The sequence below is a fragment of the Sphaerodactylus townsendi genome, linkage group LG12, assembly GCF_021028975.2.
Source record: "Sphaerodactylus townsendi isolate TG3544 linkage group LG12, MPM_Stown_v2.3, whole genome shotgun sequence".
NCBI lineage: Eukaryota > Metazoa > Chordata > Lepidosauria > Squamata > Sphaerodactylidae > Sphaerodactylus > Sphaerodactylus townsendi.
In genome coordinates, this window is record NC_059436.1 from 47,512,412 (window position 1) to 47,532,273 (window position 19,862).

Consider the following 19,862-nt stretch of genomic DNA (forward strand, 5'->3'; position numbering starts at 1 on the left):
TCCCATGTTATATAAGCTATCAGTGTTGAAGGGGAACCTGTAGGGACTTTTTAAAAGGGGGATCTTGTTGAGCATCTTCCCTATGAAACTCTGAAGAGATACTGTCTGTGAGACTTATATATTCCACTTCAGAACTTTTAAAGTTATTGTTGATACCATACTGTTTTTCTTTGAAATAAATATTTAAAAACATTTTATTGGTATCTATTTTTATTTTTGAAATTTACCAGTAGCTGCTGCATTTCCCACCCTAGTCTTATACACGAGTCAATAAGTTTTCCCAGTTTTTTGTGGTAAAATTAGGTGCCTCGACTTATGTTTGGGTCGACTTATACACGAGTATATACAGTAGATGGATTTCTAATTGGTTGTCTGATCGAACTCAAAGGGTGTTAATTAATGGCTCATCTTCAAACTGGAAAGAAATTACTAGTGGGGTGCCACAGGGTTCTGTCCTGGGCCCAATGCTATTCAATATTTTTTTATCAACGACTTGGATAATGGAATAGAGGGCATGGATAATGGAATAGAGGGTAGCTAATACCCCAGAGGACAGAGTCAGAATTCAAAATGACCTAGACAGATTAGACAGCTGGGCCAAAGACAAACAAAATGAGTTTCAACAGAGATACATGCAAGATACTACACTTAGGCAGAAAAAATGAAATGCACAGATGTAGGATGAGTGACACCTGGCTTGACAACACTACATGCAAAAGGGATCTGGGAGTCTTAGTAGACCATAAACTAAATATGAGTCAGCAGTGTGATGCGGCGGCCAAGAAAGCCAATGTGATTCTGGGTTGTATCAATAGGAGTATAGTGTCAAGATCAAGGGATGTAATTGTACCTCTCTATTCTGCATTGGTTAGACCTCACCTGGAATATTGTGTACAGTTCTGGGCACCACAGTTCAGGAGGGATATTGACCGGCTGGAGCAGGTCCAAAGGAAGGCAACCAAAATGGTAAAGGGTCTGGAGCATGTCCTACGAAGAGAGGCTTAGGGAGCTAGGGATGTTTACTCTGCAGAAGTGTAGGTTAAAGGGTGACATGATAGTCATGTTTAAATATTTGAAGGGATGTCATGTCGAAGAGGGAGCAAGCTTGTTTTCTGCTGCCTCAGAGACTAAGACCCAGAGTAATGGATTCAAGGTGAAGGAAAAGAGATTCCACCTGAACATCAGGAAGAACTTCCTGACCGTCAGGGCTGTTCAACAGTGGAATTCACTGCCTCGAAGAGTGGTGGAGTCTCCTTCTTTGGAGGTTTTTAAACAGAGGCTGGATGAGCATATGTCGGGAGTGCTTTGATTGTGTGTTCCTGCATTGCAGGGGGTTGGACTCGATGGCCCTTGAGGTCTCTTCCAACTCTACGATTCTATGATAGTTGACCATGTGTGGACCTTGACAGCAGCTGTCCTCTTAATCAGCTCCGGTTCACTGTCCCATCCATTAGAAAGATTAATTCCTCTCCAAGCCACTCACAGGTGTTTTCAGCTGTTTCTCAGCTTTATGGAATGGACTTTCTGAGGATATTAGCCAAAGAACCTTCTCCCTTAGATTTTAGAAATAGCTGCAAATTTCAAGTTCATGGTTCCGTAGACCACCTTTATCGAGGGTGCTGATGGTTACTGTAACCCTTTGGTTTTTCTTTTTGAAGGATGGTGAGAGGGCTAATAATTTTAATACCATTGTGGTGGAATGACTAATAAGTTTTATCGATTGCATGATTATGTATTGGAATATTTCTACTCTGCCTTTCCTTCCACCTCCAAAAAAGGACTTAAGGCAACTCATGAGAACATTTGCCAACAAAGCGTACAATGTAGTGTTGCAGGCTTTCATGGCTGGAATCACTGAGGGGGTTGTGTGGTTTCCGGGCTGTATGGCCGTGTTCTAGAAGCATTTTCTCCTGTCGTTTCGCCTGCATCTGTGGCTGGCATCTTCAGAGGATCTGATGGTAGCAAAGCAAGTGGAGCATATATACCTGTGGAATGTCCAGAGAGGGAGAAAGAACCATTTACCTGTTATCAAGTGTAAAGGGTGCAATTAGCAAGCTTAATTTGCAGGTGTTGGGTGGGATCCATGTAACCATGAAGATACCATAATCAATTAGTGAGGGCATCTGCATTGTAGTAGCCTGGCCTTTTGATCCCTTTGATTGCTTACTACCTAGAGACATCCTTTCTAAGCATACAATACAACTCAAACAGCAAAGTCTGTCCCAAGGAGCAGCAGTAATGTAATGGTTAAGAGCAGGTGTACTCTAATCTGGAGGAACCGGGTTTGATTCCCCGCTCTGCCACTTGAGCTATGGAGGCTTACCTGAGGAATTCAGATTAGCCTGTGCACTCCCACACACGCCAGCTGGCTGACCTTGGGCTAGTCACAGTTCGTCTGAGCTCTCTCAGCCCCACCTACCTCACAGGGTGTTTGTTGTGAGGGGGTGGGGAAGGGAAAGGAGATTGTAAGCCCCTTTGAGTCTCCTCACAGGAGAGAAAGGGAGATATAAATCCAACTCTTCTTCTTCTTCTTCAAGATACATTAAGGAGATTCAATGCAACGAAACTTTGAGAACTGCACTGCGTTCCGTACTCATACACACGCCACAGTTGTAGCAGTAGTACAATTTTACGGTTTGTGGCCATAGGCCATTACAATCTAAAACACGCAGAAGTATATATAGAGTATAAAATGTACAAAATCCCTGCAGATTTACAGATTTAGCAATATAACCAACTAGCTATAAGAAAATAAAAGAAACTAATTGGTAGATTTATTTCTCCCTTTGGATGTAATTCTGACCTGTATTTTCCTGGCTGCCAAAGCAAAAAGTGAGACACTCTAGGAAAAGTTGCGTCAGTGTCAGAAAGGAGAAAGGACAGTTTTTCTGAGAAATGGTTGGAAGTCCACCAGTATCCTTGCAAGAAATTTGGCTCTAGGTTCTAAATTAAGAGAACAAGATAGAACACAATGCAGTAAGTCCTCTAGCATACACCACAGTTGCTTTCACCTTCTCTCAAGAAAGATCTTCTAAACAGAAATGCCTTGTGGGCTTTCCTAGAAACTAAGGAAGTGGACTGCTGCGTCCTTTGGGAGGCTGTTCCAATGGCCTGGGCTCACAGTTTAGAAAATGGGTAGAGACCAATTTGCCAGCCCTAGAAGATAGCACAACTCAAGAAGATATTGACAATTCAAGAAGATATTGACAAGCTGGAACGTGTCCAGAGGAGGGCAACCAAAAAAGGTCTGGAATCCATGCCCTATGAGGGACGTCTTAGGGAGCTGGGAGTGTTTGGTCTGGAGAAGAGAAGGTTAAGGGGTGACATGATAGCCATGTTTAAATATTTGAAGGGATGTCATGTTAAGAACATAAGAACTAGCCTGCTGGATCAGACCAGAGTCCATCTAGTCCAGCACTCTGCTACTCGCAGTGGCCCACCAGGTGCCTTTGGGAGCTCACATGCAGGATGTGAAAGCAATGGCCTTCTGCTGCTGCTCCTCCTGAGCACCTGGTCTGCTAAGGCATTTGCAATCTCAGATCAAGGAGGATCAAGATTGGTAGCCATAGATTGACTTCTCCTCCATAAATCTGTCCAAGCCCTTTTTAAAGCTATCCAGGTTAGTGGCCATCACCACCTCCTGTGGCAGCATATTCCAAACACCAATCACACGTTGCGTGAAGAAATGTTTCCTTTTATTAGTCCTAATTCTTCCCCCCAGCATTTTCAATGAATGCCCCCTGGTTCTAGTATTGTGAGAAAGAGAAAAATTTATCTCTGTCAACATTTTCTACCCCATGCATAATTTTATAGACTTCAATCATATCCCCCCTCAGACGTCTCCTCTCCAAACTAAAGAGTCCCAAACGCTGCAGCCTCTCCTCATAAGGAAGGTGCTCCAATCCTTCAATCATCCTCGTTGCCCTTCTCTGCACTTTTTCTATCTCTTCGATGTTGAAGAGGGAGCAAGCTTGTTTTCTGCCGCTCCAGAGACTAGGACAAGAAGTAATGGATCCCAGGTGCAGGAAAAGAGATTCCACCAAAAGATTAGGAAGAACTTCCTGATGGTATGAGCTGTTTGACAGTGGAACGTGCTGCCTCAGAGTGTGGTGGAGTCTCCTTCTTTGGAGGATTTTCAACAGAGGCTGGATGGCCATCTGTCAGGAGTGCTTTGATTGTGAGTTCCTGCATGTCGGGAGTTGGACTCGATGGCCCTTGCAGTTTTTTCCAACTCTATGATTCTGTGAATGTTGCAGATGAGCAGGTTCACACAAGAAAATGTTGGCCATCTGGGGCATTCTTCCCTTGATCTTTACTTTATGGCTTCACATGCTTTGTACATAACTAGGCTTTCCCCTGACACCCTGATCCCATGAGATCCCATTATCTCATGGGGGAAGAAAGCCAGGTAGCTTTCTTTGACTATCTGCCGTCGACCTTGGACGCCTCAGCTCTGGGGATTGTTTTTCACAATTTCTTGGGAATTTGGGAGGGGGGACTTGCCAGGAATAAAGGGGGTGGCAAAAGCCAGGTTTTCCAGAACTGGCTTTGTCAAGCTTTGGTGCTCTGACGCTTCTCAATAAATGCAACTGATCAACTATTGGCTTAAGGTTCGAGACCTAACAATGATCAAAGTCTGTGAGAGACTACATGTGCATATGGTAATTAGGAGCAAGCATATCTCTCCCTCGCAACCGTTCACGTGCATTGAATCTTCACTGATTACTTGTTGCAGAGTAACTGTTTCTTTGATTAAGGGACAGCAAAGAACTTTAGTCTCTCGTGTGGCTTTCATCTGATTAAATGCCTTGAACATCTAATGAAGGGCGCTGTGGAAGAACCTGCCATCATTAATCATCCCCACACACGGATGACACCTGATCATGTTTCCCCCTACAAATGAGGCCTCTTTTCTCTCGCTCCAGTATATGCTTTATGAGAGCATTCTATTTGTTAAACAGGAACGGCAATATTTCGAGCTGTACAGATATTTAGGAATCACCTTCCATCATTCCTTAACCTGGACCTCTCATATCCACCAGACTCTCAATACAAGTAAAATCAAAGTGTTGGCAATATCCAGATTTTTTCACACCAGAGGCGGTCAATTTTTTCCTGCCGCAATGGAAGTTTTTCAGTTAAAACTACTGCCACAATTACTTTACGGAGCTCCAATCTGGGGAGCAAAAACCGCTGAGAAATTAGAGAGTGTTCAATCTTTGTTTCTTCTTAAAATTAGTTTATTGGGTCTTCTTCAAACTCAGTCACGCATTAATCAAGTTCTTTGTTTAGGAAACGGGGCCTAAGACAATTTTTTTTCGGGTTTGGCTCTCTTTGTTTTAAATACTGGCTTTCATGCCTTCATTATAGAGCCCTCCGGCAGTCTCACATATTTTCTGTTAAGCCACCACTTCCACTCCACCTGGCACACCAAAATTATCAAGCAAATAAACAACATAGGTGTATCTTTTGACCAACTCCTACTGATGGACGAAAGACAGGCTTTCGGAGTTTTGAAACAACGTACTCTTGACATTGAAGGGCAGCTTCTCACAGCTGGAGCCTGCAGAACTTGTTCTCCCACATTTTATGGCATTTCACCACCATTGCCGGGTTTTATGGCTAAATATATGAGTAATTTAACCAATCCACATCTCCGCAGATATTTTATGCTTGCTCGGCTAAATGTGTTACCGACTGCCCAAACAAGAGGCAGATATCATGGCATCCCACAGGAGAACAGGACTTGTTCCTGTGCAGCGGGCCTACCCGAAACAACTGAACACGTGCTCCTTCATTGCAAAGATTTGGCAGTCTATCGGTTGCTTTTTCTCGAGGCCATCTTGAAGAAATTTTCAGCGAGATCAGACAAGGAAATAGTTTCACACCTGCTTAGTGACCATCATCCCCACACTACTGAATCAGTTGCCAGGTTTTTAACAAAGGCACTTGGATCAAGAGTGAAACCTTTGTGTAAATTTTAGTCAATTGGCTTTAACATAATCTGTATTTTACCACTCTTTATATGCCATTAAAGGTTTTGTATTTGTTGTTGTTTCCCCCTACAAATGAGGCCTCTTTTCTCTCGCTCCAGTATATGCTTTATGAGAGCATTCTATTTGTTAAACAGGAACGGCAATATTTCGAGCTGTACAGTTTACAGTTGTCAGCTGGGGGGGGGGGGGGGTTTAATTAATTTTAACTAGAGAGTCCCAACACTGACAATCGATAATCATCATAATGACGACTTGCAGCTATAGGTTAGTAAGGGTTTCTGCTAAATTCATAGGCAAAGATGTCACAAACGGTGGGTTTAGTCATGCACGGCCCGGCAAGATAGCAAACCTTTTTGTGGATTAGCAGCTTTTTCGGTCTTATTAACAGTTTTTCCTATATGTGGAGTGTCACCGGTGGGTACATAAATCATTGCTTTAAAATGCATCATAGGCACTTCTAATTCTCAACTCCTCAGATCTTGGGAGCTAAGTAGGGTCAGCCACGGTCAGTACTTGGATAGGAGCAGTGGTGGGATCCAAAAATTTTAGTATCCCACCACTGGGTGTGGGGTAGGGTTGCCAGCTCCAAGGTTGGGAAACACCAGGAGATTTGGGGGTGACAGGAACCTTAGTGGAGTATATGACCACAGAGTCCACTCTAGGATTGCTAAGCCCACTCCTGACTACCAGGGGGAGATGAGGGAGTAGGGTTGTCAGACTGGAGTCGGGAACCTCCTGGAGAGTTGGGGATGAAGCCTAGAGATGACGAGGACCTCAGTGGCATACAGTACCATAGAGTTCACCCTCCAAAGCTCGCCTGGGGAACGGATCTCTGCAGTCTGGAGGTGAGCTGTAATTCCAGGGGATCCCAAGTTCCCCCTTGAAGGATGACATCCCTGTTCTATCCTTCAGGGCGTCCATTTTCTTCAGGGGATCTCTTTAGTCTAAAGATGAGCTATAATAAAGGGGTGTCCCATCTGGTGGCTGACATCCCTAGGCCAAAGCCACAAGGCACTGCTTCAGCACCAGCAGGCTGAGGCGGCATAATAAGAGGAGAACTAATGCCAATAAAAGTATGATGACTGATGTCTAATAAGAGGAAGACTCTCATGCAGTGGTGAGATCCAAAAATTTTAGTAACAGGTTCCCATGGTGGTGGGATTCAAACAGTGGCGTAGCGCCAATGGGGCTGGGCGGGGCACGACAGGGGCGTGGCCGGGCATTCCAGGGGCGGGGCATTAATAATTTCTCTGTGACTGTGACTCTTACTGTAAAAAAAAAGTTCCTAATTTCCAGCTGGTATCTTTCTGTCCACAATTTAAACTCATTATAGCAAGTCCTATCGTCTACTGCCAACAGAAACAACTACTTCTCCTCTAATTGACTGCCTGTCAAATACTTAATCCTTTCAAATACTTAGTTTTGTTTCTTGAAATCAAAAGAAGGATACTTTCCTTAAGCAAGGAACTTCACCATATTACTAAAACATGTTTTTAAAACAGCCCAACAGGGAGAATTATCCCGTTTTCTACCTTCGCTAACCAGCCACATAGGAAACAACAGGACTTCATGACTTTTGGACCTAATGGAATTTCTAAGGGAAAAGCAGACCCAATTAGTAACCCCCTCTCGGCACACACAGATAATTAGTAACCCACTCTCGGGAACTGGTGAGAACCTGCTGGATCCCACCTCTGGATAGGAGACCATCAATGAAGTCCAGGGTCGCTATGACAAACCATTTCTGAACATCTCTTATGGGGTCTTCATAAATTGGCTTGGGTTCTCATAAGTTGACTTGATAGCAAGGAGGAGGAGGAGGAGGAAAGAAGTGATTTTTATGCCCCATTTTTCTCTCCAGTAAGGAGTCTCAAAACAGCTTACAATCGCTTTCCTATCCCCACAACAGGTGGGGCTGAGAGAGTTCTGAAATAACTCTGACTGACCCAGCAAGCTTCTTGTAGTGGGGAAATCAAACCCTGTTCTCCAGATAAGAGTCTGTCGTTCACGTGGAGGATTGGGGAATCAAACCTGGTTCTCCAGATTAGAGTCCACAACTCTTAACCTCTACACCCTGCTGGCACTTCATATGTGCATTCTGGCCTGGAGTGCCAAGGTGATACAAGAGACAGCAGCTTAGGAACTCTAGGGGAGGGTTCATACAATTCTGGGGATGGAAGAGAAAGTGTTACCGCTGCCCCGGTAACATAAAATGATTTCTAGGAGTGATTTCAAGTGATTTCAGCTTGTGACAGCAAAGCAAAGAGGAAAGGCGCAGACCAGAGATTCTTCGGAAACAGGGAGATTTCTTTATTGGCCAGTGATTTCTCCAAACAGCTCCGCAAAAGACTCTCTTGCTTCTACAGAGCATCCAGCTTTTATACCTTTCCCCCAGTAACCCAGAAAGGCAGAGTGTAGGGCAGTCCCACCCCCACAGTGCAAAAACCAGGAAGGAGGCAGTCTCCTTCCACCTAATACAGAGAAAATGTCCTTAAAAAAACAAGGGGAGAAAGCAGTCCTTTTGTAAATGCTGTTGAGATCAAATCCCAGAAGAAAAGGTTGCGCCTTCCTGCCTGAGGTGGTTCCTTGGGAGTGTTAGACAAAGACAACTTTAAATGATCCAATGAATTCTTGGATCCTGAAAGTAAGAATGTGAACAGTCCAACGAGCTTCTGGATCCTGAGAGTAAAACTTCAAACAGTCCAATAGCAAAACAGGGTGACATCTTCCAACAGTCAGTCCACACCCGGAGTCCATCCTTTGTAAGTCAAAAGGTCCTTTTGTTGGTGGAGATGGGATTACCTGGGTATTGGCTTCTGCCACATTCCAGGACTGACTTCCTTGGGTCTTAATATCAGCTGCTACAAGCTATTGCTTTTCTAACAAATACAAATATCTAAAATAACATTTCTAAACTTAAACATTAGAGGAAATCTTAAAGAACCTCCAATACAGTACAAGCACATATACATATAAGCAAGAGTATCCTAAATTAACAGTAACAAAACCTTAAATCAACTGGAGAACCTAGCTACAGTATAATCCTAAACATTTGGCAAATAATAAATCCAACACTGAGAGGCTTACATTACATCTGGGAGCAGCAGTGGCGTAGTGGTTAAGAGCAGCTGCATTCTAATCTGGAGGAACCGGGCTTGATTCCCTGCTCTGCCGCCTGAGCTGTGGAGGCTTATCTGGGGAATTCAGATTAGCCCGTGCACTCCCACACACGCCTGCTGGGTGACCTTGGGCTAGTCACAGCTTCTCGGAGCTCCCTCAGCCCCACCTACCTCACAGGGTGTTTGTTGTGAGGGGGGGAAGGGAAAGGAGATTGCAAGCCCCTTTGAGTCTCCTACAGGAGAGAAAGGGGGGATATAAATCCAAACTCTTCTTCTTCTTCTTCTAAAAGGGACAAAGGCAAGAAGGAAACCATGTGAAACATCAGTACATTCATATATACATGTTCTTTCCAGGCCTTATGGAGACTTTTGGACAACACTGGTCTCTTTGCTCTGATCCTTAGCCAGTGTAGTTCAGCGATAGGCTCAGGAAAATATTTTCCTATTTTCCTGGCGGTAACAAAAGGACTAAATTATGTAGGTTGTCTTATTTTTTTAAACTGGCCCTGCTCCTGTGCCATAGCAGTCAACCTGACATGCAGAAATTAAGCTGGCAAAGAGTAATTGCTGGAATGAATAGACTGCTCAAGTTCAAGAGGACAGTTCCTCCAAGGCAGAGAATAGGATGCATTTTATCTCTGACGTGCAGAAATGAAGCAGGTGAAACTTTTGCTGGCTGGAAAATCAGCATAGGACGCTGGGCTCTACACACACACACAAATAACTTCAAACAGAACAAAGAGACCTCTCCAGAAGACTTACAATTTAATCAGTTAAATAATACAGTGTCGGAAGTGGTATGTGTAGGATAAGATCACCCATAATGTGCAGCGACAGCTAGTACCTTAGATGGCTTTAAACAGGAACAGAATTAATGGCGGCTCAGCAGCAAACTTAAGCAGTTTATTCAATGGGGCTTACTCCCAAGAAGAAGAAGAAGAAGAAGTTGGATTTCTATCCCCCCTTTCTCTCCTGCAGGAGACTTCAAGGGGTTTACAATCTCCTTGCCCTTCCCCCCTCACAACAAACACCCTGTGAGGCAGGTGGGGCTGAGAGAGCTCCGAGAAGCTGTGACTAGCCCAAGGTCACCCAGCTGGCGTGTGTGGGAGTGTATAGGCTAATCTGAATTCCCCAGATAAGCCTCCACAGCTCAGGCGGCAGAGCTGGGAATCAAACCCGGTTCCTCCAGATTAGATACACGAGCTCTTAACCTCCTACGCCACTGCTGCTCCTAGAAAGTGTTTGCAGCCTCAATTACTAACAGCCATAGTACTCAGGATTACTCAGGATTGCAGCCTCAATTACTAACAGCCATGAGAGCTAAGCAGAACCTCCATGATCAGATGCGGGATATTATGGGATGCCATTGTGTTTTAAGCATTCAGAGATATTTGGCTGACTTCTGTTTGAAGCACAACGGGTGATTCTGCAGAGGCAAAATATAACAGGTTAAGGGTGTGAACAAAGCATTATGCGGGAGAAGTTTCCACAGAACTCCCCCCCTCCCCCAATGCTTCTAACCCACTTAATTTTGCTGAATCCTAGTTAAATGAAAGTTGCTAAATTAGCGACTTTTCGCCTTTGATCGGGTTTCACATGCTTCCTGCTTACCTGTGTGTACTATGGCAAGCAGGAAGTATTCTGTTCCCCACCCCCCCACCCCATCCACAATTATTGTGGATTCTGTTGGTATCCACCATTAGAGTGGATTCTCTAGGGATTTTTTGGGTGGGGGGATTCTCAAATGCGCATTTCCCAGGGAAACAAAGGCCCCTTCCGCACAGGCAAAGGACAGCAGGTTGCAGTCGGGAGAGAGCAACCCACATTGCCGTTGGAGCATTTGTATGCCTCGTGCAGGAAGTGGGTGGAGCCCGTGGAATCAACCTACATTTCATTCATTCATTCATTCATTCATTCATTCATTCATTCATTCATTCATTCATTCATTTTCTAGGCCGCCCTTTTCCAAAAAGCCTCAGGGCGACGAGCCTTTGCATGGAGGCGTGGCTTTTTAAAAATCTCCCTCTGTTGCGTAGCTACGTGGGCACACAGGTATGGACCCTCACAGCCATGCTGATGTACCTATGACCTCACATAGTTACATAACTGTGAGGTGGGGACTGTAGAAAACTGGGAAGTATGGCCGATTAAAGCACTTCCCGGCCAGCCGTTCGCTTGCAAGCGGCTGCAACCCGCGGTAAGACTAAAGAATCACAGATAGCGCAATTCTCGAAAAACCCACTTGGGGGGAAACATGGGGCAGAGTTGCATTAGGGGTGGGAACTATGTGAAGTTCCCCCCACCCAAATGGGTTTTACCCCATAGTTGCTCTGTGTTTATTGGCCAGTGTAGAAGAGGTCAAAGTGTTTCCTGTGTGAAACATCCCACATACTGTTGCTGGGCTCCCAGCGATCCCAGCTGGCCTTTGCACCCACCACAGGAACGGTGAGACAGGCAACACAGGTTCATGTAACTCGTTTGTGTTGTCTGTGCAGAAGGGACCAATGGACCGATTTGGTCTTGTAGCCAGAGGGGTAAATAAAAATTATTTTGTTTTAATATGATTTTAGATAGACATATAATGTTAGTAGAATTTAGGTTTTATTCTGGTTTTCTGTAAAGGTTTTCCTTCCTGCTGTAAAATGTATTATTCTCTGAAACCATTGTCTTAGTTGGAAACTGGCTGAAACAGTGCACAGGTTAATCTGAATTCCCCAGATAAACCTCTGCAGCTCAAGTGGCAGAGCGGGGAATCAAACCCGATTCCTCCAGATTGGAGGAGGAGGGGGGGGGGGAGGAGGAGAAGGAGAAGAAGAAGAGTTGGATTTATATCCCAATTTCTCTCCTATAGGAGACTCAAAGGGGCTTACAAACTCCTTTCCCTTCCCCCCCTCACAACAAACACCCTCTGAGATAGGTGGGGCTGAGAGAGCTCAGAAGAACTGTGACTAGCCCAAGGTCACCCAGCTGGCATGTGTTGGAGTGCACAGGCTAATCTGAATTCCCCAGAGAAGCCTCCACAGCTCAGACAGTAGAGCAGGGAATCAAACCCAGTTCCTCCAGATTAGAGTACACCTGCTCTTAACCACTCTGCCACTGCTGTTCCCTGCTAATAACTGCTAATAAGCTTTCGGGGGACCCCCAGATTCCCCAGAACACAGCTTGAAAGCCATTGTTTCTATGGGCTAAGCTTGAAAAAATGGTGACTAGCTAGAGCCTGTGGAGAGAGGGACCCGCTCAACCCATAGGTGTCCAAAGGAACAGCTCCGGCCCAATATTTGACAGACCACATGGCCGCAATGATGGTGGCAGCAGTTCAGCCAGCCAAGGTTCATCTTGGTATGTAGGTCAGATAAGACTGCAAGAGAACATGAGCCAGAGAGATGGCCCTTGCTGGTATCTATTTCTGAAAGCAGTGCTGACACCAACGGAACTGTAAACATTCCACATGCTGATTTGCAAGCAAAGGAACACAGGAACAAGACAGTTACCGTATATACTCGCGTATAAGTCTATTTTTTCAGCACATTTTTTTGGTGCTGAAAAAAGCCCCCCTCGTCTTATACGCGAGTGAACGGCTGAGCTTGCAGAGGCAGAATGATTACTTAATGAGACAATAGCTCAAGTGAGGTCCGAGATCAATCGAGTATCCCAAATGTGGCATAGCGAATTTTTCCTGTTTGTCAAATATTGATGGGAGTGGCCATCACAGGACAATGGCAGTCATCCCATAATGGCTCGGTTGAGTACAGTGGTGGTTGTTGGTCTCTTTTGACACTGCAGACCAGTAATTTCCAAACTGCATGGCACAAGGAAGCTGTTGGTATGCTGTGTGGAACAGACTAATTTAAATATCCTGTGAGCCTAAAGTACTTGTCCGCAAAGGAGGCTGTTTGTGGCTACTCTGCATGAGTCACATCGCTGGCCTTATTTCTTTCCAGTCAGCCTTTATTCAAGAAGTGCAATGTTGGGGGTGTATGATCAAATGCATGCCTGTCCTCAGAGGAGGGTATCTGTCGTGTCTGTATTTGATGAACATTTCTAGTCAGGAGGCATGTACAGGATAATGACTCATGCAGAAACCCTACAGACAGGTTCTCTGTCTATCACAGTGGTTCTCAACTTGGGGGTCAAACGACCCTTTCACAGGGGTTGCCTAAGACTCTCTGCATCAGTGTTCTCCATCTGTAAAATGGATAAATGTTAGGGTTGGGGGTCACCACAACATGAGGAACTGTATTAAAGGGTCCCGGCATTAGGAAGGTTGAGAACCACTGGTCTATCACTTGATGGCTACCTCTTTGTCTGTTGGTTTGGCCTCAGCAAGCTCATCCCTCTGATCCTTTTCTTCCTTTCTTCTCCTTCTCTGTTCCAGCCCTGTTTCTCGACATCTTCATTGTTGCCAGTTTACAGAAGCTGGGTAAGCGGAAAGGGCCCTACGATGTCAGCCCGGGCCTACTGGACTACCTGACCATGGACATCTATGCTTTTCCTGCTGGGCATGCCAGTCGGGCAGCCATGGTATCCAAGTTCTTCCTCAGCCACCTGGTCTTAGCCGTCCCACTTCGGATCTTGCTGGTTCTCTGGGCCTTTTTGGTGGGACTTTCCCGGGTCATGGTTGGACGGCATCACATCTCTGATGTCCTCTCTGGTTTTGTCTTCGGCTATTTGCAGTTCAGGGTGGTGGAGATGATGTGGATGTCCTCCAACACGTGCCAAATGTTGATTTCGATGTGGTGAATGCTATCTGCTCCACCCCAAATTTTATACACCGAGGAAAACTAAAAAAATGCTTTTCCCAAATGCGTCATTTGGAAAATGGGGATGATATCCAAATCTTTGACGTCTTAGGTGGGAACTGAGAATCCTGCTTCCATCATGGGGGTGATCTAGTTGCATCTACTCAGATGCCTGCTGGTAATTGGCTGGGCTTGCGCGATCAGTCCCCAGAGCGGGATTTTGCCCGTGTTTTCTTGACTCCTGATTGGGTGGCAAACTCAAATGGCTGTAGAGAGAGAACAAAAATGTTGCTTTTGGTGTATTTGTTTGTTTAAGATGGATGTTCTCCCGTGGCCCTTTTTATTTCACGTGGTTGTGAATTCAGTTTGTTTTTGTGGAAGCTGGAAAGTTGGAGGTGAACTTTAGGGTTGATGGTTGACAACTTGGAATGTTCCGGGCACCGGACGACTTGGAATGCCCTGGACTCTTTCAATCCCCCTCTTGAGGTGGGAGATGAAGCACCTACAGCATCTTCTACCCATTCCTCCTCTCCTGCTTTGCTCTAACAAGCGCAATTCCAGCTGTGCTGCCTAGCAAGCAAAGGAGGGATGGACCGCTAGTCTGAGGTTGAAACAGCTGGGAGAGAAGCCATGGCTGTCCCCATTTCCCATCGGATTGGGGAATTTAAAGGAACTGTGCAGATCAACGAGTTACTATCTGGCAACGCACTGTACTATCACGGGGGCAAGGTTTTGTCTGAGTTGTATGCAGCCGTGGTCCCTTGTACAAGATGGGTACACCACCAAACTTTGAGAATAATAAAGGATGCACCAACCTTGGTCTTCTTTCTTCTTTTAATGGTTTTTATGGAAGTCATGTAACAAAACATAGGCTAGTGCAGACCTGGGCATTATACGGCCCGCGGGCCACATCCAGCCCGCCGGACGACCCTGACTGGCCCCCCTGCCGTGTTGGGGAGCGAGGCGTCTTTGAAAGCCCCGCAGAAACCGGTTGCCTTGGCTGCTGGCTTCTGCGGGGCTTTCAAAAGTGCCTCACCCCCCTGCCTTTTGGCCCGGCCCTCCACAATATTTTCTGTTTCTTATGCAGCCCCATGGAAAAAATAATTGCCCACCCCTGGGCTAGTGGGTAGGCCAGTCACTGGGAGGAACAGCAAGGAACCAAGCTGGTCCAGATCCTGGCCCAGCAGAACTCCGGAAAGGTTATGGCTCAATAATAGAGCAGAAGGTCCCAGAAGGTGATGTGAAAGACCTCTACCTAAGATCCTGGAGAATGTCTGCTAGTAGACCAATGATGGCAAACCTTTTAGAGACCGAGTGCCAGGGGCGGAGCAAGGGAAAACTGCATCCGGGGCACGTGTGCGCCCTGCGCCCCTGCCATTCCCCTGTCTGCCCTGCCCTGCCCTGGAAAGCCCTGAAACACCCCCGTCATACTCCTGGAACGCCCTTGCCACGCCCCCAAAGGCACGCGCCCAGTGCATTGCGCACCCCTCGCCCCCTTGACACTATGCCACTGCCAAGGGCGATGGTGCGCGTGCCCACAAAGAGGGCTCTGAGTGCCACCTCTGGCACCCGGGCCATAGGTTCGCCACCACTGTAGTAGACAATACTGGCGTTGAGGGACAAGGTTCAAAATAAGGTACCTTCATATGTGCATATGAGGATGGGGTTTGGACAAGAGAGATCGCATCCTAGGAAGCAGGCTGCTCTAAATAATCTTGTCGAAGGGAGCACTGATTAGAACGGCCAAATCCTGAGGAGGATACAGCACTCCTGTGTTCTTGAATCTGTAAAAGCGTGCAGTTTTCTGATGACGCTTCCAAACCTCGATACTCAGCATGTGCCCCGACTGACCGTGGGCTGTTGGGGTTGTCAGCTTCTCAATCTGCCTCTGCACCTGTGCTTTTTAACCACAGGCTGATGAGGTAGGCTGGAAAAGCCTCCACGCGCACACACCAATTTCACTGCTGTTTAAAGCACAGGAGCACTTGGGGGGGCATCATTCGTCAACACTACTTTCTAGGAGACAGCAAAATTAAATCCCAACCCGTCGTACATCTGTCTGGCAAAGTGAAACTCCAGAGGCCCTATTGCCCTAAACCGAGCCCCGACTTGGCACCCTGATAGAAAACGCTGGTTGATGCGGACTGTCTTTCAGCTCCGGGCTGTTCCCTGCATGTTTGTTGTTTGGGAATGAACGGGAAGAGCAAACAAATAGAAAATCTATCCCTGGCAAAGCTCTCCAGCCAAGCAAGTCACTGGAGAGGCCTCAGCTTGCACGGCACACAGACGGGCTTGAGACAAGAGGGAATTTCGAGTTTCTTCCTCTGCCAAGCCGGCCACCACAGAGGTGCTCGGCAGACTCCAAAGGGGCGTCGTTCCAAGTCGCTGTGACAGCTGGCGGGGAGCTTCAAAAATAAACAGGGCAGAGGCTCGTTTTCTTCCTCCACCTGATTCATGTCCTTCTCAGATCCTCAAAGCTAGCATTCCCAGGGAACAAATTCATGTCCCCTGTAGTTATTTCTCTTCCTGATCCCCCAACTACTCATTGAAATAAAATCTTGGATCCCAATGCATTCGTTTCCCTCCCGCTTCCCCTCTGAAAGGATTTCTCCTTCCATTCATCATCTCAACATGCCCTGATGGAAGCCAAACCATGTGGGGAAAGAACAGTCAGAAAATGCCTGTACTGATGAGCCAACTTTCCACCACACACTGGCGTAATGCCCATTGGGCAAGGTGGGCAGCTGCTCAGGGCATCACCTTGTGGGGGGCATCAAAATGCTGGGTTCGTTTTTGGGTATTTTTAGTGGTTTTCCATTTTGGTCTGCAGGGGTGTAGTTTTAGGCTAGTGGCACCAAAATTCCCTCAGCGTATCATCAGGAGAGACTGTCTCTATGCTACCCCCCCCCAAGTTTGGTGAGGTTTGGTTCAGGGAGTCTCAAAGTTATGTGGACTCCCAAAGGGGTGCCTTTATCCCCCCATTGCTTCCAATGGGAGCTAATAGGAGATGGGGGCTACAGTTTTGAGGGTCCATAACTTTGGCCCCCCTGAACCAAACTGCACCAAACTTGGGGGGTATCATTAGGGCAGTCTCCTGGATGAGACCTGAAAGCCTTTTGAGACCGTGACTTCAGAAAATGTGCCCCCACAGCCTGCAACCCCAATTGACAGCAATGCAGGAAACTCAATGCAGAACAGTGATTGTTGGGCAAATTTCTGGATGTTCTGAGGGGGTGACATTTGATAGATCAGCACCAAAATTTCAGGGTATCATCTGGATATGATGGCACCCCCCCAAGTTTGGTGCAGTTTGGTTCAGGGGGGGCAAAGTTATGGGCCCTTAAAACTGTAGCCCCCATCTATTAGCTCCCATTGGAAACAATGGGGGTGGGGCACCCTTTTGGGAGTCCATAACTTTGGACTCCTTGAACCAAAGCTCACCATGTGAGTAGCATAAGGACAGTCTCCTGATGATATGCTGAAATTCTTGGTGCTGGGATATGTCTAAAAATGCACTCTGCAGGCACCAATGTCCCAGCAAAGAAATTTGGTCGTGGTGGAGTGGCCGCCCATGGGGGTGGGGGATCCAACTCAGGTTTTGCCCAGGGCTACAGTTTGCCCAGGGCTGCCTCGTTACGCCCCTGCCACCACACCTCATCTTCCGGTCTCTGCCACCCCATCAGCAATGGCGTACTGGTTAAGAGCAGGTGCACTCGAATCTGGAGGAACCGGGTTTGATTCCCCGCTCTGCCACTTGAGCTGTAAAGGCTTCTCTGGGGAATTCAGATTAACCTGTACACTCCCACACGTGCTAGCTGGGTGACCTTGAGCTAGTCACAACTCTACGGAGCTCTCTCATAAGAACATAAGAACTAGCCTGCTGGATCAGACCAGAGTCCATCTAGTCCAGCACTCTGCTACTCGCAGTGGCCCACCAGGGGCCCTTGGGAGCTTACAGGCAGGAGGTGAAAGCAATGGTCTGCTGCTGCTGCTGCTGCTCCTGAGCACCTGGTCTGCTAAGGCATTTGCAATCTGAGATCAAGGAGGATCAAGATTGGTAGCCATAGATCGACTTCTCCTCCATAAATCTGTCCAAGCCCCTTTTAAAGCTATCCAGGTTAGTGGCCATCAGCACCTCCTGTGGCAGCATATTCCAAACACCAATCACACGTCGTGTGAAGAAGTGTTTCCTTTTATTAGTCCTAATTCTTCCCCCCAACATTTTCAATGAATGCCCCCTGGTTCTAGCATTGTGTGAGAAAGAGAGAAAGAAAGCCCCACCTACCTCACAGGGTGTTTGTTGTGAGGGGGGATGGAGTTTGTAAGTCCCTTTGAGTTTCCTACAGGAGTCTCGTACTCTTCTTCTTCTTCTTCTTCTTCTTCTTCTTCTTCTTCTTCTTCTTCACCATCATCATCATCATCATCATCATCATCATCATCATCATCATCATCATCATCATCATCATCATCATTCCTTCTCTGCCACTCACGCCCTGCTCAGGCGTTCTCCACAGGGCAGGGTCAAGAGAATCCCTTCTGCACACCTGCACACCACACAGTTGTCGCTTTGTAACCTCAAAGAGTGATGCATTGCATGCACAGCCCCATGAAAGCACAATTTTTGGAAGCACTCCACACGCACAGTTGGTTTTTTCTGAATGCTTTCACACTTGCTCTTCGGCACTGGGTTGAAGACACTACAGTGCCTAGCTTATAACACTGGAAGCTGCTTGTAAAGGCCATGAATGTTTGGAGACACGGGGGTTTCAACTCTGGGTTTGGAAACATGGAGATTTGAGGGCAGAACCTGGGAATGTGAGCGAGACCTTGGCAGGGTATCATGCCATGAAGTTCTCCTTCCAAAGCAGCCATTTTCTCCAAGTAACCTGATTTGTATTGACTGAAGATCAGTTGTAATCCCAGGAGATCTTCAGCACCAACCTTAGACCCTTTCCACACAGCAATGATGTTGTTCAGAATTTGCGTTCTCCAGATAAATTCATGGACAACCCATCATCCCCTGCCAGCATGGCCAATTGGCTGCTGGGATTTGTAGTCCATGAACATCTGGAGAGCCGCAGGTTGCAGACCCCTGGCAGCGGGTTGCAGTTGGGAATAAAGTAACCCATTTTCCTGTGTTTGCATTCGCATGCATTTCCTGTTTTTGCATTCGCAGCGATTGGAGCCTACGGATACAATGCGGGTTGCTGTCGTACCTTCGCACAAAGACGCGTCCATCTTTTTTAATTTACCTCCCACCAACGCGTAGCTACACAGGCACGCACAAATGAACCCCCACACAGCCATGCTGACATCTCACGATACCACGATACAACCATTTGCACCTGCATGGCCACGCAGATGTAAGCCAGGAAGTTTTTTTTTAAAGGAAAACGCAGCCAAATGAAGCGCCTGCTTCCCGGCCGTTTGCTTGCAAGCGGCTGCAACCTAAGATTTTTCAAAAGACTTGCAGATAGTGTGATTATAAAAGAAACCTGGTTTGGGGAAAATAACAGGGCGGACTTGCTTTAGGGCTGGGATCTGTGCGAACCCCCCCCCCCCCCCCCCGGGTTTCTTACCATCTTTAACCAGTGTTTATTGGCCCATGCGGAAGGGTCCTTACTTGGTAACCTTGTTTGAGTGGAAAGTCTGCATAGAAATGTAATGAAGCTGTGTGGGAGAGGGGCGTTGCCAGATTTTTAGGCAGAATGCAGTGTTACATGGAATAAACAGGAAATGCTGAAAAGCCAGAACAATCGCTGAGGAGAAAAATTCAATAAAACTGCTGATGCAAACCCAAATGGCCTAACTGACACTGTGTAAAACTAAAGCTGAATCACTTACTGAAAGATGTTTCAAGCTGTGCTATGGTGGCAGCAGTGAAATGCATAATTTGACTATAAAGAGGGCAAAGCATGCGCCAAAGGGGTCAAATAAGCCAAATCTCCAGACAAATCAAATAACCCAGCAAGTGATCAGCGGTTGATGGGTTGGGAATGAAACTGAAA

General features: G+C 46.6%; 1 protein-coding gene across 1 annotated transcript in view; it reads left to right on the forward strand.

Moving 5' to 3' along the window:
- PLPP7 (phospholipid phosphatase 7 (inactive)) overlaps positions 1–14,673 on the forward strand; it is a 29,300-nt gene extending 14,627 nt beyond the window's left edge. The window contains exon 2 of the mRNA XM_048511983.1: positions 13,491–14,673. Coding sequence (XP_048367940.1) covers positions 13,491–13,855 — 365 coding nt within the window. The 3' untranslated portion in view covers positions 13,856–14,673. The remainder of the gene's footprint in view (positions 1–13,490) is intronic.
- Positions 14,674–19,862: the final 5,189 nt, after the last annotated feature.